This window comes from Triticum aestivum, chromosome 6D, assembly GCF_018294505.1.
Source record: "Triticum aestivum cultivar Chinese Spring chromosome 6D, IWGSC CS RefSeq v2.1, whole genome shotgun sequence".
NCBI lineage: Eukaryota > Viridiplantae > Streptophyta > Magnoliopsida > Poales > Poaceae > Triticum > Triticum aestivum.
Window position 1 is genome coordinate 49,471,162 of NC_057811.1, and position 23,265 is coordinate 49,494,426.

General features: G+C 46.1%; 2 protein-coding genes across 3 annotated transcripts; both read left to right on the forward strand.

Moving 5' to 3' along the window:
* Positions 1-5,704: 5,704 nt before the first annotated feature.
* Positions 5,705-11,484, forward strand: LOC123143460 (probable cellulose synthase A catalytic subunit 1 [UDP-forming]). The gene is made up of 14 exons (XM_044562389.1): positions 5,705-6,012; positions 6,597-6,792; positions 7,000-7,178; positions 7,291-7,375; positions 7,465-7,660; positions 7,840-8,106; positions 8,211-8,556; positions 8,638-8,775; positions 8,866-8,991; positions 9,091-9,303; positions 9,378-9,636; positions 9,805-10,001; positions 10,090-10,440; positions 10,573-11,484. The coding sequence occupies exons 1-14, from the start codon at positions 5,926-5,928 to the stop codon at positions 11,158-11,160; spliced, it is 3,228 nt and encodes a 1,075-aa protein (XP_044418324.1). The 5' UTR covers positions 5,705-5,925; the 3' UTR covers positions 11,161-11,484.
* A 3,369-nt stretch (positions 11,485-14,853) lies between these two features.
* Positions 14,854-17,671, forward strand: LOC123143461 (putative FBD-associated F-box protein At3g50710). Of its 2 annotated transcripts, XR_006470849.1 has the most exons (4): positions 14,854-16,015; positions 16,115-16,249; positions 16,353-16,845; positions 16,934-17,671. XR_006470849.1 is itself a non-coding variant. In XM_044562390.1 (3 exons), exons 1-3 carry the CDS (start codon positions 15,086-15,088, stop codon positions 16,719-16,721), a joined length of 1,434 nt encoding a protein of 477 aa, XP_044418325.1. In that variant the 5' UTR covers positions 14,854-15,085; the 3' UTR covers positions 16,722-17,670. The 2 variants fall into 2 exon arrangements, 1 of the variants encoding a protein (XP_044418325.1); XM_044562390.1 differs by having other exon boundaries at positions 16,353-17,670.
* The last annotated feature ends 5,594 nt before the right edge of the window (positions 17,672-23,265 follow it).

Sequence of the window (23,265 nt, forward strand, 5' to 3'; positions counted from 1 at the left end):
TTTAGAAAAAAACAAAAGAAAATGATGGAAATGTCAAAAAAATAAAATAAAATAAGTTTCCCATGTGATATGTGGTCTAGTTGTTGGGAAAATTAACAAATATAAATTTCGACTTTATTTGCAAAATCTTTCTGGAATTTCTTAAAATGGGCATAACTTTTGCATACGAACTCGGATGAAAAAGTTTTTTATATGAAAAATCATCTACTCGAGAAGTTACATCCGAATTTAACCAGGGGAACCCCGTTAAACATTTTCAAAATCCTCAAAAACCTAACAGAAAAAAAGATACGGGGCTTTTAAGATCTGGAGAGGCAAAAAAATTCAAAAAAATTCAAATTGTGGTCAAACTGTGGTCAAACAATGGTCAAACTAATTATTCTAGAATATTAGTGTTACTAAATAATTATTTCAGTTTTTTTAAAATTTTGGTCAAATCTGGTCAAACAGTGGTCAAACAATGGTCAAACTAATTATTCCAGAAATATTAGTGTTACTAAATAATTATTGTTTTTAAAACAATAGTTTCAAACTCAAACAGTGAAATGTGTCACTTCATGCTCAAGCTAAATTCCTGAGGGTTAATAGAATTGACATCCTACTATTGTCAGGAAAACAACAAGTGCAGACTTGGAAACGAGGGAGAATAGAACCCGGAAGTTAAGCGTGCTCAGGCTGGAGTAGTGAGAGGATGGGTGACCGTCCGGAAAGTTAGATGATTTGGAATGATGAGGGATGGTGATTAGAGATTAGAGGTTAGAGAATAAATTGAGCAGTGATGAGGGGTGGTGATTAGAGATTAGAGGTTAAAATAATTCAGAAATTTGAAAATAAAATAAAATTAAAAAAATTCGAAAAAAAACCAGGTTTAAATCTGCGGAGGAGGCCTTTAGTCCCGGTTAGCCACGATAACCGGGACTAAAGCCTTTAGTCGCGGTTCGTAAGAGGCGCGACTAGGGGGGGTCTTTAGTCGCGCATATTTAGTCCCGGTTGCATAGCCGGGACTAAAGGCCTTTGCGAACCGGGACTAAAGGCCTTTTTTCTACCAGTGACACCCTCGTTTATTTGCACCGACAGGGCACACATTCTCGTTTATTTGTGCCACACTACTAGTATGTGGAAGTGTACTCCCTGCAGTATATATTCCATTATTGCTACGGAGTACGTGCTAAGGTTAATGGCCCCACCGATTACGTGGACGCTTATGTGGCCTGGGCACCACATGGACAGTGGCACGTCACCGAAGTTGGCCGCTGTTAGAGATGAAAGTTACGTGGTAACTGTAAGCTGATGGGAAAGCTTACATCCCTAAAATGATGGGCAATACTGTAGTACTACTAATTAGTAGTAGAACTTAGAAGCATATTTTCGGTGTGATGGGAAAATCTTATAACAAATTAATTATCGTTGCTCTAACTAACTAGATTCCGTCGTTCAGTACTGCAAACTTCGTTGTGCATGCCAGTACCTATCACTATCAGTAGTGTTGCGCCGACGATATATCGCAAGTGAATGAATGAATGTTGTTGAGATCCGATGACAAATCTCAAATCCTTTTCCATGCACGGAGCCACCAGACGGAATAAGGTTCCGACCCCCAATCAAATCAAATTTCGTTAGACCGGAGAGAGAGAGAGAGAGAGAGAGAGATGGGAAGAGGAGTAAAGAAAGAGGCCACCGACGGCCATTGACAGCGGCGCCTCAACCGCCATTATTGGGACAAGAACGGATTACCAGACGGGTTAGTTTAGTTTTAGTTTAATGCAAAGCACGAGGCCGAGCCGAGCCAGCTGCGCACACTCCATCGCTCCCACGCTGCGCACAGTTGCAGACACAGAGGTGGCTTCCAGGAATCGCGCTGTGCACTTTCATGTGCGCGGTGGAGATTGCTTTTCTTGCTGAATATTTTTTTAAGATGATTGCTGCATAATTTTACATGTGCCTGCCCACCATCATTCTTGCAAGATCTTAAGCCCACTTGCACCCATCCAACATTTGGATCCAAGGAAAGGAAATCATAACAATCCATCCAATTTTTTTTTGCTATATAGGAGTACCTTGTTTCCTTACTTGTTGTCGGTAGATCAAATGAAAGTTGAGAAAAGTTGTCTAACATGAATGTTAGGTAGCCCAGGCACGTCAGTTGACACATTAGAGTGATGATATATGAATGAACACCGACAGTTTGTTGCATAAACTAGAGAAATGGTGACATTTGATCATCTCCACGCGTCCTTTTCAAACTCCTTACCCGACTTTTTAAAACACCAAGACCCCGTCCAAGCATTGTCGTTATTTAAAAGTCTAGAGAAAGTTCGGGCTTGGAATCAAACTTCACACCGGCTATTTCTTTGTCGTGCACTTAATTTTTTGTATATGATTCAAAACCTAGGAATTTCAGAAAATAATCTATTTCAAAATTCAAATGGAGATAATGAGATACACTGTGTTTCAAGTATGTTGGAATTTCACGTACCATTGATGTAGACTCTGAATTCTAAACAGATTTATACTTGTAGTGTGGTTGGTCGAGTAAATTGATGGCGTTTCCGTTTCCTAACTAATCGATCAATAAGCAGCGTTTGACGCAAAATCTAACAGACGGGGCCCAGTTGTAAGTGCTGATGTGGCGGTCAAATGTCACACTGTTTGCCTATACTATTAAGTTGGATATGGGCTTTTGACTTGCACGTGTAAACGCTCCTTGCCAGCTCCACCGGCCGCCTCTCCGACCCCTCCTTCACGCGCCACCCTCGCTCGCATGTGCTCGTCCGTCCGCCACCCGAGTCCCCAGGTCATGTGTCATTGACAATAGAATCGACCTGTCAAGTTTTCCCTCAAACTTCTCTAATTGACCAATCAACATTTTTCGCAAACTACCAACGCAATGATGATGGTTTTTTCCAAAACAGATGAAACATGGTGGTGTCTTGATTCAGGGTCCACAAATGTGGTAGTTTTATGCAATTCACGCATGGTTGGTGAGCCTTCCCCTCGATTTCCACAAAGTTGTCTCGGTCTAACAATGACAAACTAGTGTGTTGCATAAACTAGAAAAGGGTGACATTTAATAATTTCCACATGTCCCTTTCAAACTCCTTATTCGAATGTTTAAAATACTAAAGACCCCTTACAAGTATGGTCATTATTTAAAAGTTGAGAGAAAGATGAACCAAACTTCACACCAGCTATTTATTTCCTATGTACTTAATTTTGTATATGATTTGAAACCCAGGAATTTCAAAAAATCATCTATTTTAAATTAAAATAGTAAAAGTTGATTTGTGTTTACAAAGGGAGTACTCCATGACAAAAATTGACACGACTGCTTTTTGCTTTATTGAACTTGGTTACTTATTTTGTAATTTGAATCTTATGGAAAGTAATTTTGCTTTGTACGTATTATATTTCATGATAAACATTGTCATGTCTTTTTTGCATTTTGGATGTTAGTAGTTCTTTCTTTGCGGATGGTAAATATTACAAATGTTTGACTGGCAACATCACGAAAGAATTTGTGTTCTAGATCGGAGGCAATACTTTGTTAGTGCTTGGTATGCGAAATCGCAAATCAAGAGCTTTAGTTCTTTGATATCTTGCATGAGCTTTTCAGATACCGGATTTTAGATCAAATGGGGCCGGGCATCATTGTTGCAAGATCTTAAGCCCACTTGCACCATGAAATATTTGGATTCAAGGAAACGAATTCATATCAATCGACCCAAAAATACTTCCATATACCTTGTGTTTCTTACCATTTGTCGGTAGATTAAATGAAAGTTGGGAATAGTTGTCCAACATAAATGTTAGGTAGCCCAAGCACGTCAATTGGCACAAGAGAGTGATAATCTAATAGACTATGCTTTCTATTTTTAGAGCCCTCTCATTCAATTGAGGTGTTTTATTTTGGATTTGGTTCACGATTTTCACTGGGCCAACAATTTTTCAAGGAACTCTCTAGTTCAGTCAAAGTATTCAACATTGGATTTGATTTATGATTTTGAGTGGGTCAACGATTTCTCAAACTAATTCGCAGCAACCAGCCTAAGAAACACATAAGTACCGTGCATTCTCTCACCACTTAGAAAAAATAAGCATCAACATGTGACGCTGTGGCACTAATATAATATATGCGGCCACCAATGCAAGAAAACTTCCTCAAGTAAGTATGAGCTAATTAGCTGATAATACATAATCATACCACCAAAACACCGAGTTATAAAATAGGATTTCCATCATTTATGCCACCAATTGTGTCTCACTACTCAGTGTTGCCACAAAAGATATAACAACTAAAAAATATCATCATTTCGTGAGATGCTTGCTAAAAAATGACATTAGATATCTAAAAATGTCATCGTTCCATTAGATGTTTGCTAAAAATGCCATTAGACACCGTTACTGTCATGTCAAACCCATCGAGCATGTTATGTGACCAAAATACCCGTAGACCTACATGTCATCTCTCTCTATCTCACAATGATAAGTGTGAGCCCCACTTGTGAGGAGTAAACAAACGGATAATTTTAAAGAAAAACAAGAACGTTGCTGGGATCAAGTGGACCCACACATCATCATAGTGAGATAGAAGGAGAGCTGACATGTTGGTCCATGGTTATTTTGGTAATTATGGCATGATAAACAAGTTTGAGCTGACAGTAATGGTGTCTAATGACATTTTTGAGCATGTGCCTAGCAGAGCGATATCATTTTTGAGAAGTTAAAATTTCTAGTAGCAAAATTAAAAGCAATGGGACACAATTAATGACATAAATAAATAATAAAAACCCTATAAAAACACCATCTTTCCCACGCGTCAAACCAAATAACAAACAAAAATTATGGAAATCCCGACAACACCAACAACGCATCTAAGTGCGCTCAACCCTTCTAGTACATTTAGAAAAACCGGTAGTCCGCCACATAAACTAGAAAAGGGCGAGATTTAATAATTTTCATAAGCCCTTCTCAAACTCCTTATTTTATTTTTTAAACGCCAAGGCCCTTTCCAGGCACCTTCGTTATTTAAAAGTCGAGAGAAAGTTCAGACTTGCAATCGAACTTCGCACCGGCCATTTCATCCTCGTGCACTTAATTTTCGCACATGATTTTCGTATATATTTTTGCGGGAAAACTTTCGATCCATTCATATTCAATCATGGCAGGACAACGAACACCAGAAACAAATAAAAATTACATCCAGATCCGTAAAACAATGAAACCCACCGCATTTCAAGTATGCCGGAATTTCACGTGCCTACAATTGCTGTAGACTCTGAACTCTAAACGGATTCATGCTCCTAGGAGCATGGTTGGTGAGCCCTCCCTCCTGATTTGCATAATGTTCTCCGGGTCTAACAACAATCACATGCCCATCGATTTGATGCCAACTCACATGCAACACGCATGGTGCACATGGCGTTTCCGTTTCCTAGCCAATAAAAAAAGCACACAAATCAACAAAAACAGCGGGAAAAAAAACCCACTGACCGATAGGGAAAGGAGCGGCAGGTAGGGGGGCATTTCGGTCCGGCCTCCGGCCTCCAGGCGCCGACACCGACACATCCAACGGCTGCAGCCGGTCACCGTTCGCTCCAGCCTGTGCCCAGCGCCGCGACGCGGACGGGCCACGGGGCCAGCGAACCCGGACCGGGCGACGGGCGGTAGCCGGTGGGAGAGGAGGCGACCGCGACTCCACCCCACCTACTGAGCTCAACTGGCCGAGCGCGTGCGTATGTAAGAGGGGAGGAGCGGCGGCATTGGAGCAGCAGCCAGCTGAGAGAGGGCGAGAGCGAGAGCGAGCTCGCGGGGGATCTGGGAATGGTGGCCATCTCCTCCCGGATCTAGAGCGGCCTCTCCGTGCCCCTCTCTCTCTCGCTCGAGTGAGAGACCGCCGCCGGTGGGGCGCGAGGGCGGAGAGGAGAGATGGCGGCCAACCGGGGGATGGTCGCGGGCTCGCACAACCGCAACGAGTTCGTCATGATCCGCAACGACGGCGACGCGCCCGCCCCGGTACGTTTAATTTGTCTCCCCCTCTCTCTTCCTCTTCCTGCCGCGGCTTAATTTGTCGGTGCCATTTCGGTTCGTCACGGCTCGTTGATGAGGTGCGCGCGTCCGCGCGTCGGTGGATCGATCTGGTGTGCGTGAGGCGGTGGGTGGATCTAGGTTGCGGTGCTAGGTGTAACAGCTCGAATTTCCCCCGGTTACCTATGAATCTGTGGGGGTGCTCGTAGTCGCGTGTTGGATTCGTAGATACTAGATAGATTTGCGGCATTTCCCCTGTCCGTTAATTGTGACCCCGTTCATGCGAGGAATTGACGAGCGGTGGAGCAATTGGGAGATGTTGTCTGTTCCGAACCTCACCGACAGATATATTGGGTCCATGTTTAGCATGTCACTGATGAGCCTGCCTTACCCTAGCATCCTGCAATTCATGCCGTTCCCGACGCTTGGATCATAGTTTCAGCTGTAAGCCAAGCAGGACGGATCAATTGCTGACCGACCGATTATGGTACATGGGGGATTGCTGTGTCTCCTGGCAACCTCTGTGATTTCGTACGGGTTTGTGCTGACCTGTTTTCATCTCATTGATGCAGGGCAAGGAGGTCAAAGGCACGGTTGGTCAGGCCTGCCAGATATGTGGCGACACTGTTGGCGTTTCGGCCACTGGCGACGTCTTTGTCGCCTGCAACGAGTGCGCCTTCCCGGTCTGCCGCCCTTGCTACGAGTATGAGCGCAAGGATGGGGTCAAATGCTGTCCTCAGTGCAAGACTCGATACAAGAGGCTCAAAGGTTTGTTCCTATACAACATGTTGATTTGTTATGTCATCTGTATGAGAATTGCATATGGAAGTCTGCTTTATATGAGCCAAAGTTGTGGTATACTGGTCGTTCCTTGTTGCTCGACATATAAAATTAAACCCGTCGCCCTCATATTCTTATGTTTTTGTTTATAAATCATGCTAATGGATGTATACATCACCTTTTGACAAAATTCAGGTAGCCCCCGGGTTCCGGGAGATGAGGAGGAAGAAGATGTTGATGACCTGGACAATGAGTTCAACTATAAGCAAGGGAATGGCAAAGGTCCAGAGTGGCAAGGAGAAGACATTGATTTGTCTTCATCCTCTCGCCATGAACCTCATCATCGTATTCCTCGGCTCACAAGTGGGCAACAGGTAAATACCTATCATTCAGACGCTTGGTTTTCTCATGCATTGATGAAAGCTGAGTTTGTTTCCGTGAGAACTCCTTGCTCTTGTGCATTAATGCATTGAAAATCTTTTTCAGATGTCCGGGGAAATCCCTGATGCTTCCCCCGATCGCCACTCTATCCGCAGCCCAACGTCAAGCTATGTTGATCCAAGTGTCCCAGGTATATTCTTATCTGTCATAATAGCATCTTTTGGAGAATTTGTCTGCTTATCTGATGAAAATATTAACATTTCTCTACTATGATATCAGTTCCTGTGAGGATTGTGGACCCTTCCAAGGACTTGAACTCCTATGGGCTTAACAGTGTTGACTGGAAGGAAAGAGTTGAAAGCTGGAGGGTTAAGCAGGACAAAAACATGATGCAGGTGACCAATAAATATCCAGATGCAAGAGGAGGAGGAGGAGACATGGAAGGAACTGGCTCAAATGGTGAAGATATGCAAATGTATAAATAACCTTTCTCCATTATAATCAATGTCTATTCTGATAGCTTTATGTTTCTGGGTTGATTATGATCTATAATTTTTGTCTTGACTATGCTTTACTTGTAGTGTTGTTGCAGTTTGATGTTTGATTTGAAATGACTCAATGAAACTGAGATATCTGTACTTTTGTCTTTGGCAGGGTTGATGATGCACGTCTACCTCTGAGCCGTATAGTGCCTATTCCTGCAAACCAGCTCAACCTTTACCGGATAGTGATCATTCTCCGACTTATCATCCTGTGCTTCTTCTTCCAGTATCGTGTCAGTCATCCAGTGCGTGATGCTTATGGATTATGGCTAGTGTCTGTTATCTGTGAAATTTGGTTTGCCTTGTCTTGGCTTCTTGATCAGTTTCCAAAATGGTACCCAATCAACCGTGAAACATACCTTGACAGGCTTGCATTGAGGTAAGTTACGACAAATGGGTCTACATTTGTTCATGATTTTTGGCACCATAACATCTTTCATTAACATTATTATGTGTCCTGAGGTGCATAATCTAATGTTGCAGGTATGATAGGGAGGGAGAGCCATCACAGCTGTGTCCCATTGATATCTTTGTCAGTACAGTGGATCCACTGAAGGAACCTCCACTGATCACAGCAAATACTGTCCTGTCCATTCTTGCTGTGGATTACCCTGTCGACAAAGTGTCATGCTATGTTTCTGATGATGGTTCGGCTATGTTGACGTTTGAGTCGCTCTCAGAAACTGCAGAATTTGCTAGGAAGTGGGTTCCATTTTGCAAGAAGCACAACATTGAACCAAGGGCCCCAGAGTTTTACTTTCAGCAAAAAATAGATTACCTCAAGGACAAGATCCAGCCTTCTTTTGTGAAGGAAAGACGAGCAATGAAGGTAAGCTACAAGCCACATGGTTAGATTGCTCTTTCCCCAAATTCTGCTTGGATATTAACTTTGGGGTATGCTTTGTTTCAGAGAGAGTATGAAGAATTTAAAATACGAATCAATGCACTTGTTGCCAAAGCCCAAAAAGTGCCTGAAGAGGGGTGGACCATGGCTGATGGCACCGCTTGGCCTGGGAATAACCCTAGGGACCATCCTGGCATGATTCAGGTACTTTTTACTTCAATGCGTCTGCCATTTGAAAATAATGTCAACTTAATTTGAATCTTATGGATTAAACTTGCTTTTCATGGAATTCAGGTGTTCTTGGGGCACAGTGGTGGCCTTGACACTGATGGTAATGAGTTGCCACGGCTTGTGTATGTCTCTCGTGAAAAGAGGCCAGGTTTCCAGCATCACAAGAAGGCTGGTGCAATGAATGCATTGGTATGTGTTCTCTTCCGCGAATTTGCTTGTGTACATTGCATTGGATTTTATCTGGTTTGTTGCTAATTATACGATTGCATATCTTTTGCTGGTTGGCAGATTCGTGTGTCTGCCGTGTTGACAAATGGTGCCTATCTTCTTAATGTGGATTGTGATCACTACTTCAATAGCAGCAAAGCTCTTAGAGAAGCAATGTGCTTCATGATGGATCCCGCTCTCGGAAGGAAAACTTGCTATGTCCAATTTCCACAAAGATTTGATGGCATTGATTTGCACGATCGATATGCCAATCGCAACATTGTTTTCTTTGATGTAAGTCTGGTGGTGTCTGTGTTCATCATGACGACAACACTTTCTTGTCTCTTACATGGTTTTCCTCTTTGCAGATCAACATGAAAGGTTTAGATGGCATTCAGGGTCCAATGTATGTCGGGACAGGATGCTGTTTCAACAGGCAGGCCTTGTATGGCTATGATCCTGTATTAACTGAGGCTGATTTGGAACCTAACATTGTTGTTAAGAGCTGCTGCGGTGGCAGAAAGAAAAAGAGCAAGAGCTATATGGATAACAAGAACCGTATGATGAAGAGAACTGAGTCTTCTGCTCCCATCTTCAACATGGAAGATATAGAAGAGGGTATAGAAGGTATGTGCTTGCAATTTTTACCTTAACATTTATTCTTGGCATCTGAAGACAAGGTGCCGTATATACTGCATCACTAAAACATTATGCTTCTATTTTGTCTTCGCTTTGGTTCTTGAGATTCTGAGTTATGACTTGCTTCAGCTAACCACCCTGTCTGAATCTCATCAGGTTATGAGGATGAAAGGTCAATGCTTATGTCCCAGAAGAGATTGGAGAAACGATTTGGTCAGTCTCCTATATTTACTGCATCCACCTTTATGACTCAAGGAGGCATACCACCTTCAACAAACCCAGCTTCTCTACTAAAGGAAGCCATCCATGTCATCAGCTGTGGATACGAGGACAAGACCGAATGGGGAAAAGAGGTTAGTTTGAGAGTCATAGTTTCCGTCATTCTTTTCTCTATGCGGAGATACGAAACTGGAACTGAGATTTCCTTTTATTTTGCTTCAGATTGGCTGGATCTATGGTTCAGTTACTGAAGATATTCTTACCGGGTTTAAAATGCACGCAAGAGGGTGGATATCAATCTACTGCATGCCACCACGGCCTTGTTTCAAGGGTTCTGCGCCAATCAATCTGTCTGACCGTCTTAATCAAGTGCTCCGATGGGCCCTTGGGTCAGTTGAAATTCTGTTTAGCAGACATTGTCCTATCTGGTACAATTACGGTGGGCGGTTGAAACTTCTGGAGAGGGTGGCTTACATCAACACCATTGTTTATCCATTGACATCCCTCCCACTTATCGCCTATTGTGTGCTTCCTGCTATCTGCCTCCTCACCAACAAATTTATCATCCCCGAGGTTAGTCACAAGAAAGAAACCCTTTCACATGTGCAGAGCTATGTTTCTCTTGTTAAATCTCGCATTGCTAAAACCCTCACAATCAGGTGTCATTGTGTCTGATGTTGATATATTCTTCTTTCTGATATGCAGATCAGTAATTATGCTGGGATGTTCTTCATTCTCATGTTTGCGTCCATCTTTGCCACCGGTATATTGGAGCTCCGATGGAGCGGTGTCGGCATCGAGGACTGGTGGAGAAACGAGCAGTTCTGGGTCATCGGTGGCACATCTGCCCATCTTTTCGCGGTGTTCCAGGGCCTGCTCAAGGTGCTGGCCGGGATCGACACCAACTTCACGGTCACCTCCAAGGCGAACGACGAGGACGGCGACTTTGCAGAGCTATACGTGTTCAAGTGGACCAGTCTCCTGATCCCCCCGACCACCGTCCTCGTGATCAACCTGGTGGGCATGGTGGCCGGCATATCGTACGCCATCAACAGCGGGTACCAGTCCTGGGGCCCGCTCTTCGGAAAGCTCTTCTTCTCGATCTGGGTGATCCTGCATCTCTACCCCTTCCTCAAGGGTCTCATGGGGAAGCAGAACCGCACGCCGACCATCGTCATCGTCTGGTCCATCCTCCTCGCCTCCATCTTCTCCCTCCTGTGGGTGAAGATCGACCCGTTCATATCCGACACCCAGAAGGCCGTCGCCATGGGGCAGTGCGGCGTCAACTGCTGATCGGATCACCGGCGCTCAAGAGTGAGTATCTGCCCTCCTCGTGTAAATACCGGAGGGGGTTAGATGGGATTTTTTGGTTGTAGATGAAGACGGACGGAGTTTATCTAAATTAATTGTTGCCCCTTTGTTAGTCGCTTATGCTGCTGCTGAGAACCACTGCCTACGAAACCTGCAGCAGCGTACATTGTGATTTTTTTCTCCCCTTTTCCCCCATTTGTGATACTGTTCTTTGTTGCTTAGAGTATATTATGTCAGAATTGTATTTATACACACTGTGACACCGACTATTTATATAAGGCAGCTGTTGCATCAACTCTTCTGCAATTCTAGTGTCAACCGTGCCATGGAATATGAATTGCCATGTATCTGCCTGATTGCATGATGCTAGCTTGATTGTGATTGTTCTATGGGTTAGTTAAAAATTTGGTATGAATGGATGTGGCACTATTTCAGTTAATAATGTTTGGTCAATTGAACTGCAGCTGGTAGCTTGCTTCGATGCTTGAAACACGAGAGCAACTAGTTAACGAGCGCTCCTTGGGGAGCCTCGCAACGATCAGCGCCACTTGGCGCGCTCTCAGCCATTCGCCACGTGTCACGCTCCCTCCAAATTTTGTCTTTTTTAATTTTTCCGCACGTGTTTTCGGCTTTTTAAACGTTTTTTTCGACGTTTTGGTTTCCCCCGTCTTCCTTAGCTTTTCGACAAAAAAAAAATTTAGAAATTTTTTTTTTGCGTGAAAAAACGCGTTTTCTTTTTTTTTTTCTTTCGCGAGTGGTCACGGTTTTCTTCTGCGAGAGGCACGGTTGTGCTTTAGCGAGAGTCACGGCCGTGCCTTTCGGAAATGAAAAAAAACGTGTTTTCTATTTTTTTCGCGAGAGTCACGGTTTTACTTCCGCGAGAGGCACGGTTGTGCTTTCACGAGAGTCACGGCCGTGCCTCTCGGAAGGGAAAAACAAAACGCGTTTTCTGTTTTTTTTTTCTTTCGCGAGAGTCACGGTTTTGCTTCCGCGAGAGGCACGGTTGTGCTTTCGCGAGAGTCACGGCCGTGCCTCTCGGAAAGGAAAAAAATACGCGTTTTCTGTTTTTTTTTTCTTTCGCGAGAGTCACGGTTTTGTTTTTACCAGAGGCACGGTTGTGCTTTCGCGAGAGTCACGGGCGTGCCTCTTTCGGAAAGGGAAAAAACGCGTTTTCTGTTTTTTTTTTCCTTCCACGAGAGTCACGGTTTTGCTTCTGCGAGAGGCACGGTTGTGATTTCGCGAGAGGCACGGGCGTGCCTCTTTCGGAAAGAAAAAAAAAAACCATGCTCCCGGTTTGGTTTTTTCGTCCGGTTTTTTCGTGAAAAAAAAGTTCGTCAAAACCTATCAACATGAGATCTAGTTTTGAAGATCTCGACGCGAGGAATCCAATGGTGAAAACGGTTTGAGATTTGGACGCACGGTTTAAGAGATAAAATATTTTGAATAAACGGATCTACGAAAAAAGGAAAATCTCCCAGGTTGCGACAAGTAGCGCGCTGCATGTGCGCCACTTGTGGTGACCTGAGAAGATGGAGTGTTCTTTGCAACGAGTACTCCTTAATTAGTGATTTCGTTGAAACACTGCCATTCGGCGCCCTGCTGTGCAGCCTATGAAATCGAGGCCCATTCTCAATAGCGGAGAATTGGGCCCGTGAACACCAAATTCGTGAAATACAGCAAAAATAAGTTCAAAGAAATCCTTTTTTTTGCATCCAAGATGCTGAGTGCGCAAAGGTGCATGCAAATTTTCACAATGTTAGGGCATTTTGAGAAGCTTGTCAAAGAAAATTGGCCCTCAAAGTAACTTTTAAAAATCGCATTGTTTGAACTTGATTTTGTTTTGTTGGGCATGATCTCCTTGAATTCATTTGAGCACAAAAAATTGCACGCTCCTACTGATTTGTCTCTTCCACCAAACTTCATGTTTCCTCGTATGTGATGATCCTTTTTCATGTTTAGACCCTTTTTTTTTCTGCGGAAACACATTGAACAAAGTATTTCACAATCTCTGACATTCATTAATTGTTAGTGGCAATATCAAATGATTTTTCTCGGAAAATCCGAGATTATATAGTATAAACAACGGTGAGATGAGCGCAAAAATATCACTCATCAGCCGCCCGTTGTGCCGCCATGCCCTCCCTCCTCCCAGCCAGGCGCTCGCCGCTGGTCACCCCTGCCACTGACTTACGGGCCCTAGGAAGCTAGGCCTTTTAAATGAAAAATAGAAAAAATAAGGATTTTACAGGAACCAAGAATAGTGGTTGTCACAAAACTTTCCATAAATTACACGGTCATTATGTTAAATGACTTATAGAAAGCTTTATAGGGAAGCTATTGTGGTTGCTCTAAGGCCCTGTACAATGGAAGGTGCTTAGAGAGGTGCTTAGAAAAATAAACCGAGTTTTTCTGAAGCACCGGTGCCTATAACTAAGCACCTTTCCATTGTACAAGGCCTTGTACAATGGAAAGGTGCTTAGGGGAGGTGCTTAGAGAAATAAACTAGGCTTTTCTTAAGCACCGATGCTTATTTGTACAGGAGAGACGCTTAGTTATAGGCACCGGTGCTTCAGAAAAATCCGGATTATTTTTCTAAGCATCTCTCTAAGCACCTCCCATTGTACAAGACCTAAGTGCATTAGCATGGTAGCCTCGGAGTTTGACTCTGTTTCTTAAATAAAGTTGTCACAATTCAAAAGCAGTTGCCTCCTCTTGTCCTCCTCCCCAAGAAAGATTAGGGCTTCTCTACCTCCCGCCAGCGTTGCCATCGGTTCGCCTCGTCTCCGGTGGCCTTAGTGCCATGGGGTGCGGCGGATCCTGGCCCTTACTGAAGGGAGGGCTTCATTTTTGGACGGTTATTTGAGTTTTGTTAGGGTTTGTGTCCTGCTTAGAAAGGCAAGATGGCGACTGCTCCCTAAAGATGGAATAAGGTCCTCCCCGCCTAGCCTCTGTCCCGGTGATGCATCTAGCACCGTCGGTGGGTGTGTGCAGGTGTGTCTCCAAGGGATCTATCTTTGGTGGATCTGCTCAGATTTGGTTGTTCGTCTACGTTCATGTGTTGTCAGGTTGGATCCTTTCGATCTACCCTACTCTTCATCAGCGATTGTTGTTCTGGTGCGCTGGTCCTATGGGGCCTTAGCACGACGACTTCCCGTCTGACTACGACAATAAGTTTTGCCTGGCTCCGGCGAGGGAGGGGCGATGACAGCGGCGCGTTTTCAGCTCGCTTTAGTGCTTGTAGTCGTCGCTAGGTGGTCTACGAATTTGGATGTAATTTTTATTTTTATGGTGTTTGTAGTACTGCCATGATTGAAGATGAATAGATCAGAAGTTTTTTTGAAAAAAAAGTTTGCCTACACGTGACCTTAACCTTAGACAACCAAACAACCATGAAATGTCTCCAAATTTGAAGCGTCCAAGCGCCCGCATTCCCACTATCGTGCAAGCTAGTGTAAAATAGAGAAGGAAAGTCACGGGTAGTGTAGCGAGCACTGTATTTATCTACTGTAGCCGGCACTGTACAATCACTGTTGATATAAATAAATTTAAAATTAATTTTATTGCATCATAATTTTGTTTGTATGTAATTTTTGTAAATGTATAAAGTAGATTTGTTGTAAATGTGTAGAGTAGATGTAAAGGAGGAAAGTTAGGAACCGTAGCTTAGGTGACTTCCCTCCTTCGTCCTTCGTGTTAGAGGATCCCCACAGGGCCAAACCCACTGAGCACGGACTGAGCCTGCCCGACTCCCCCAAATCCTGAGCCTCGCCGTCGAGCCGTCGAGGCAGCCAACCCTAGCTCCCCCATTTCCAGTCGCATCGAGCGAGCCCTTGTCGGAGCAAGGCCGCGAGCGGTGACTGGTGGCGAGGATCCAAATCCTCCGTCCCGCGCTCGCCAGCCGCCGGCCATGGGGAAGAGGGGGGCCGCGGCGGCGGCGCCTGGGCCCGACAAGCCAGAACCCCACGGAGCCGCAGAGAAGCGGGCACGGAGTGGCGACGGCGACGAGACGGGCGACGATTTCATCAGCGGGCTCCCCGATGTCGTCCTTGGCACCATCATCTCCCTCCTCCCCACCAAGGACGGCGGCCGCACGCCGGTCCTCTCCCGCCGATGGCGCCACCTGTGGCGCTCCGCGCCTCTCAATCTCGAGGTCACCCTCGCCCCCGTCCGCACCTCCTCCCGTTGCGTCCCCGCCCGCACCTCCTTCCGCGTCCGGCCCTCCGCCGTCTCCGAGATAATCCCCCAGCACCCTGGCCCCGCCCGCCGGTTTTACTTGCGTTGCCCCGGCGCCGGCGACCCAGGCGCCGACGACCTCTGCGCCCAGGCGGAGAGCTGGCTTCACTCCCCGGCACTCGCCAACCTCGAGGAGCTCGATATCAGCTACGCCAACCCCCGGCTGCTGCCATCTGCGCTCCGCTCTGCACCCACTCTCCTCGTTGCCAAGATGAGCCATTGTAGTTTCCCCAACGAGATCGGGCCGTCCATGAACTTCCCCCTCCTCAAGCAGCTCTCCTTCATGGACGTTTCCATCCCGGAGGATGTCTTCCACGATTTGCTCTCTGGTTGCCATGCCTTGGAGAGCCTTTACGTGTCCGAAGTTTTTGGTATGGGATGCCTCCGTATTAGCTCGCCGAAAATCAGGAGCATCAGCATCCGTCATACCTCTATGCAAAAAACAGAACTGGTCATCGAAGATGCTCCTCGGCTTGTAAGGTTACTAATACCTTACTATGGTTCCTGTGATAATGATTGTGTTACTATCCGGGTAGTTAGGGCGCCTAAACTGGAGATATTGGGCCCTTTGTTACTCGTCGTCTCCAAGCTCCTAGTCTCCCAGGTAGCAGCAGCATCCTTGAATCTTGCATTTGGCATTCCTTCAAGCATCCTTGAAACTTATTTGTTATGTCTTTCTATATCTATTGTTTGTTTCCTTCAGGGAATAAGCCCAGTCGGCTCGGCAAACTCAATGCACACCGTGAAGATTTTGGCTCTCAGGTCTTCTGGCCATGAATTGGACCCAGTTCTTAACATCCTCAGGTGGTTTCCTTGTCTGGAACAGCTCTATGTCATTGTGAGTACTCATCTTTGCTTGCTTCAAATATCTCATTTGATTGGCATATTATCTAGTCTAGTTTGCAACAGCTTCAACATATCCCTCTTATTTCCATTTGCAGTTTCACGAACACATTGAGGAGGATAAGAAAAATGGGCCTCAGTATGACCCGCTACTTCCAATTGAATGCCTTCAAACCCATCTCAAGAGAGTGGTGTTTAGGCCATTCACGAGCAATGAGAAACAGTATGAGTTCGCCAGGTTCTTTGTTTTGAATGCAGAAGTGTTAAACAAAGTTGAATTTGAAGGATTCGGTGGCTACAACAGTGTATCTGTGGCTTATCAACACAGATTTCTACGAGTGGAAAACAGAGCTTCTCAAGATGCTCAATTTGAATTCAGGAGATATATCCGTACCGAGCACCAGCTCGTAGAGCACATCCATGATTTGTCAGTGGCTGACCCCTTCCGCAGCCATAGACAGGATTGATGCCTGAAGATTGCACTGTCTTAGTGTCTTGTGCTCATCTGTAGACGTTGTTGATGCCTGAAGGCTGCATCATCTTCTGCATAAGTCTGCTCAATTTCTAGTCTGAAGTTCCTCTCTTATTCCGGTAACTTATGAAGTTGCCCCTGTTAAAACTGAAAAAGTTGTTTCTGGATGCAAAAATAAGTGCACTGAAGTAAATTTCTGATGGGCAGGGATGCAAATATTACTGCCGAAAGTTGTAACTGTGCAGTTATGGCTTTGTTCTGCCTATGCTGGGTGTTGGATACTTAATTGTCTTTTCATTTGTATGAAGAAGCACGAGACGTTTGATGCTTATGAAAGGTCAGCCTGTGGCTTAGGCCCCTATGATTTTCTAGCTAGGAAGGAGATGCCTCTCTGTAATTTTAAGATATATCTGTGTATGTTATCAGCTAGAAATTCTGCTAATGATCATCATGCTTCAGTTGGCTACTGTTTGTTCTGTTATTATAGTTGAGTTCACTGAAATTGAATTGATCACATCCTTAACAGCGTCGTATTGGGCTAAGGACCTGAAGATAGTGTTGGCTTTGCCAGTGATTCTGGTGTATATTGCTTCTTAACTTGTTTTCATCATTACTACTACTAGATAAGTAGTAATTCTAAACATCTCTAAAGATAGTTCAATCCTAGTTGCTAAAGATAGATATAACTTTGTTACTTGCAAGACCAGATTTCGGTCTGCTAAAACTACCATTTGTTGTGTCGAATGCTTTATTAATCCACCTAATTTGCCCTTTGATTGAAAAACACTACTCCTTTGGTCATCTAGTATTGTTCAATCTGGACCACCAGCTATGTTGGCTGGATGACCTATAGTTCTCCGTCCCTATCGTAAAAAGGCCCTAAAAGAAGCTTGAGATCCTGAACGACATCAGCAGTTTCAATGAAATTGACGACATCTCGTCACTGGAGATTCTTATATCTTTCCCACGAACATAAAAGAATCAGCAGGAAACCTCGTCGTGGGCTCTGGTAAATCAGTAGAAGAGAAAATGTTTTCAGGGACACAAGTAGAGGAAAAATGTTAGTACCCAATACTTGTGGCATGTATGTAGAGGAAAAATGTTAGTACCAATCTAAAAAAAGTGGTGTTTAAGTCATTCTCGGGCTATGGGAAACAGCTTGAATTTGCGAGGTTCTTCGTATTGAAAGCAAAGGTGCTAGACAAAATTGAATTTGAAGTATATAATGAGTACAGCAGTAAAACGGTGGCTTATCAGCACATGCTGCTACAAGTGGAAAACAGAGCTTCACGAGATGCTCGGTTTGAATTAAGGGTTAGCCCTACTAATTATGGACTGAGTGCCATGTTTTGAGTTCAGGAATGCTTCATACGGACCGAGTGCTTTTTAAAGAAGCATATACATGATTTGTCAGTGGCCAACCCCTTCTGACAGCCATAGACGGCGTTGATGCCTGAAGATTGCACTGTCTTGTGCTCATTTTGTAGATGGTGTTGATCCCTGAAGATCGCACCGTCTTTGGCATAAGTCTGCTCTATTTTCTAGTCTAATAAAGTTTCTCTGTAATAATTCCACAAACTTATGAAGTTATCCCTGTTAAAACTGCAAAAGATGTTCCTGAATGCAAAAATAGTGCCCTGTGGAAATTTTCCATGGGGAGGCGACGAGAATACTGCCCAGAGGGAGCTGGCAGGTGGTAAGTAACACATCTGCTGAAACTTCTCGTATGGACTTACCCTATGCAATTGTGTGGCAAACTTAATTGTCTTTTCAGTTATACACAAGCATAAGATGTTTAATTGCTGATTTGATTTTTTTTTTGCGTGCATATAGCATTTGTTTGATACTTACAAAAGGTCAACCGGCTAGCCCCGTGTGCTTTTCTAGCTAGGAAGGAGATGTTTCTGTAATTTTCAAGATACACTATCAGGTTGAAGTTTTGCTACAGCAGTCTGGGGAAGTGGATGCTGCAATAGTCACCATATCTCTCTCTGACTGCAGCTGGAACATGCTTCTTCTGCCTACTACTTTGTTATGTTATTTTTTTTGAACGAGCCAGCCATTACTGGGGTTTCATTGATTAAGCAGGGAGCAGATGACAAAGTGACAAAGGCGATGATCCTGGGATCAAGGAGGTAAACAAAAAGAAGGAAAAAGCCTTGGTGCCTGAGGCACCCGGATCTAAGACTACTATCTCATGGAGGATCCCCGAAGGGACTCAGAATGGATTTGAAACCGCCGTGTTGCCAAAGACAGAGCTCTCTCCTAATGTCATTGATCACCGCTTGCACCGTAGCCTCTTTCTTTTTGAAAACGCGGCTGTTGCGCTCTTGCCAGATTTTCCAAAGCACCAGCATGATCAGCGACTTGATTCCTTTCGCATGTGCTGGCCCTATTGCTGAAACCATGGCTTCGACCTTTTCCAGGGAGCTGCATTCGTTGGGCGGACACGCCTTACTGAGCCCCTGGCAGTGCTGCCAAGAGGACAAGCTAGTCCATACTGTCTTCGTGAACGGGCAGCTCCAGAACAGATGAGCCGAGGTCTCCAGGTTCCTGAGGCAGAGCTGGCAAAAGTAGGAGTTTGGCCAGCCCCTACGCTGGAGACGGTCATTGCACCACAGCCGGTTCTGGTGGAGGAGCCACGCAAACATCTTAAGCTTCGCCGGAGCCCAGACGGCCCAGATCATGGCCTGGAACATGCCCGTCGTCGAGCCCAAGAACTGGAGGGCGTAGGCCGAGCGGGAGCTGTACTGACCTGATCCCTCCAAGTTCCAGCCGATCTGGTCCTGATCTTCGGCCTGGAAGTTGAGCTGCTGGCGCTGAATGAGACGATGCAAATCAAGAACCTCGCTGACAAGGTCGCTGTTGTTGCCGTGTGCAAGGTCCAAAGACCCAGCGGTCGTCAGTGATAGCTGTTATGAATGTGCAACTTGATATCATTTAGAGGCCAAGGCCAACATATATATACAAGTACAAGGGGAGGCCAAAGGCCAAAATACGGAAAGCCAAAAGACATCATAACTATAACTCTAACACCCCCCTCAAACTCACGGTGGATCCACAACACTGAGTTTGGAAAGATAAAATCCATGTTGCGCTCTAGTCTGGGCCTTCATGAAGAAGTCCGCCAGCTGTAACTCAGAAGGCACATACTGAAGAGCAATAACATGGTCCTGCACACCAGCGCGCACAAAGAAAGCATCAACACCAATATGCTTGGTAAGCTCATGCTTCACGGGGTCCCGCGCAATACTGATAGCACCTGTACTGTCTGACAAGAGTGTAGTGGGTGTAGTAACTGAAACACCAAAATCTGCGAGTAACCAGCGTAACCAAGTCACCTCTGCCGTGAGAAGAGCCATAGCTCGCAACTCGGCCTCTGCACTCGAACGGGAAACTGCAGTCTGTTTCTTTGTTTTCCAAGCAATGAGAGAACCACCAAGAAAGACACAGTAAGCAGAAAGTGAGCGACGATCCAAAGGATCACTAGCCCAGGTAGCATCCAAATAGGCCTGGAGCTGTAACGAGCTCGAACGAGGAAAGAAGAGACGGTGAGAGATCGTGCCACGAAGATATCGTAAAACACGAAGAAGGTGACTATAGTGAACCGAAGTGGGAGAAGAAACAAACTGACTCAGAATATGAACAGGATAGGAGATATCCGGTCGAGTGACAGCGAGATAGACAAGACTCCCGACAAGATGACAATAGCGAGTCGGATCAGACAAGGGCTCGCCATCAGAAAGGTGAACATTAAGCTCCATAGGAGTCTCCACAGTGCGCTCATCACTTAGAGCAGCACGAGCAAGAAGATCCTGGATGTACTTTTCTTGAGAAATAAAAAAGCCATCTGAGGTGGAGGAAACCTCAATCCCAAGAAAGTAACGAAGAGGACCTAGATCAGACATAAGGAACTGCTCATTGAGACGGTCCTTGACAAAGGCAATGTACTCAGAATCGTCTCCAGTGATGATCATGTCATCAACATATAGAAGCAGAAGAGTGCGACCACGAGCAGAAAGGTGGACAAACAGCGCTGGATCATGAACACTGGGAGAAGAACCAGCTGCAGTGACCACAGAGGCAAAACACTCAAACCAAGCGCGGGGGGCTTGCTTAAGGCCATAGAGAGAGCGACGAAGACGACAAACCATGCCGTCAGGGTCTGAATACCCAGGTGGTGGCTGCATATAAACCTCCTCATGCAACTCACCATTAAGAAATGCATTCTTAACATCAAGCTGAGACACAGACCAATGGCGAACAGAGGCCACGGCGAGAAGTGTGCGGACAGTGGTCATATGGGCCACAGGAGCAAAAGTCTCATCGTAATCACGACCATGCTCCTGCTGAAAGCCACGAGCCACAAGACGAGCTTTATAATGCTCAAGAGAACCATCAGAGCGAGTCTTAATCTTATAGACCCACTTGCAAGTAATGGGACAAACATGGGGAGGAAGAGGAACCAGATCCCACGTGCCAGTGCGCTCAAGTGCAACTCGTGCTCCTCTCGATCCAATCTCTTGCACGGCCGCCGCTGGTGTCTCCTTTTTCCTGCCGGCCCGTGTTTCTGCTTCTCCAGCTCGCGATTGAAGTGTCCATCTGGTTGCAGCTGCAGTTGTTCGCCCCATCGCTGCAGTTTGTTCCTCTGGTGGTCGATCCATCTGCCCACAACCCACCTCCTCCAGCCATCCGCCCACGATCCAGCGCTCCTGATCGTGCCGCCCGTCGGTCCTGCTCTCCAGATCGAGCAGCTACAACTTGTCCGCGGGAGGCAGCAGTTATCGGAGATCGTCTCCGTCCCTGCCTGGTTTCTGCCCCGCCGTTTTCCTCGTGGGATCTCTGCCGCCGGCTGGATTTGATCCGCTCCGCCCAGGAAGCCGACCCTTGCTCCCTAGCAGGTCGCCACTGAGGAGATCCTCCGCCGTCGGCCGTCGGTTCCGCTGCTTGCTTCGTCCATATCGGGCGCCGCCAAGATCGCTGGCTCTCCTCCGGCCACCGGTTTCTGTGCTCCACGCCTTGAGGTCGGGGTTGTGTGATCTACCGCTGGCTTCGTGCGTTGACTGGGTCGTGTGATCCACGCAGTGCGGGCGTGCCTGGCTGCCAGATATCCTCCACTGATTATTAGAGAATAGCCTTCGGCTGATTATTAGCCTGCTTCACTGGCTGTTCCTTGATACTTCCGCTATTACACTCCAAAAAAAAGAGAAAAAGAGAGAGTAAAAAAGAGAGAGAGAGAAAAAAAGAGTAAAAAAACCTAGGGCTCTGATACCATGTTATGAATGTGCAACTTGATATCATTTAGAGGCCAAGGCCAACATATATATACAAGTACAAGGGGAGGCCAAAGGCCAAAATACAGAAAGCCAAAAGACATCGTAACTATAACTCTAACAATAGCTTGTGCCACAGTTCTGCCCTTACGCCTCGAGTGCTTGAAGAGAGACGGGAAGCAGAACTTCAGCGGCACCGGCCCGAGCCAAGAGCAATTCCAGAAGCTTGCCGTTCCGCCGTTGCCGATTGCCACAGTCGTTGCCGCGTTGAAAAGAGCGTGATCCGAGTCATCGCACGGCGGTTCCGTTCCAACCCAAGGGCGAGTGGGATTCTTCCAACTGTGCCAGAGCCATCTTAGCCGGAGAGCGTGACTGAACTTGGGAAGGTCCAGCACACCGAGGCCGCCGTGCTCGATCAGGGAACACACCCATTCCCAGTTAACCTTGCAGCTGCCACCGGAGAGCTCTTGATCCTTCCCCCAGAGAAACCGTTGCTTGTGCTTGTCAATTTCCTTCAGGAGCTTCTTGGGGACCCGCAGCGCTGTGAGGGCAAAGGTAGGTAGGGCCGAGAGAACGCAGCGAACAAGGACGCGCCTGCCTGCCATGGACATCATTCGTCCCTTCCATCCTGCAAGCCGGGCCCTGATACGGTCAAGGATGAACTGTAGGTGAACTAGACGTAGCCGGCCCGTGGTGATCGGCAGACCTAGATATCTAATTGGGAAATGGGCAATCGGGCCGCCAAACGCTTGAAGAACTAGCTCTAAGTCGATGTCGTTGCAGTGGATCGGCGTGGCCGTGGATTTGGCAAGGTTGATCCGGAGGCCCGAGGCATCGCCGAAGCTCTGAAGGATGTGCATCAGATGATCAATCTCCTCTTTGACAGGGTTTGCGAAGATGATGGCGTCGTCAGCATATAAGCTCACTCTGAGCTTGACCTCACGGCCAGGCACCGGCATGATCTCAAGAGCCTCCTCAGCTGCCTGGAGCAGACGGTGGATGGGGTCGATCGCAATGATGAAGAGGAGAGGAGACAATGGGTCTCCTTGCCTCAGCCCCCGCCGATGCAGGATTTGCGCGCCAGGTGACCCGTTGAGGAGAATGGCCGAGGATGATGTAGCGAGGAGGAGCGTGATCCAATCCCGCCAGCGTGCACTAAATCCTAGCCTTGCGAGCAGCTCCAAGAGATATTCCCATGAAACATTGTCGAAAGCTCTCGAGATGTCTAGCTTAAGAAGAACCGCCGGTGTTTTCCTGCGGTGTAGG

Excerpts from the sequence above, each read along its gene's own strand:
- LOC123143460 (XM_044562389.1), top strand. The coding sequence starts at position 5,926 with ATGGCGGCCAACCGGGGGATGGTCGCGGGCTCGCACAACCGCAACGAG. Across the intron at positions 6,793-6,999 it reads TCGATACAAGAGGCTCAAAG|GTAGCCCCCGGGTTCCGGGA; the intron begins GTTTGTTCCTAT and ends GACAAAATTCAG. Across the intron at positions 7,661-7,839 it reads AATGGTGAAGATATGCAAAT|GGTTGATGATGCACGTCTAC; the intron begins GTATAAATAACC and ends TGTCTTTGGCAG.
- LOC123143461 (XM_044562390.1), top strand. The coding sequence starts at position 15,086 with ATGGGGAAGAGGGGGGCCGCGGCGGCGGCGCCTGGGCCCGACAAGCCA. Across the intron at positions 16,016-16,114 it reads CCAAGCTCCTAGTCTCCCAG|GGAATAAGCCCAGTCGGCTC; the intron begins GTAGCAGCAGCA and ends TGTTTCCTTCAG. Across the intron at positions 16,250-16,352 it reads TGGAACAGCTCTATGTCATT|TTTCACGAACACATTGAGGA; the intron begins GTGAGTACTCAT and ends TTCCATTTGCAG.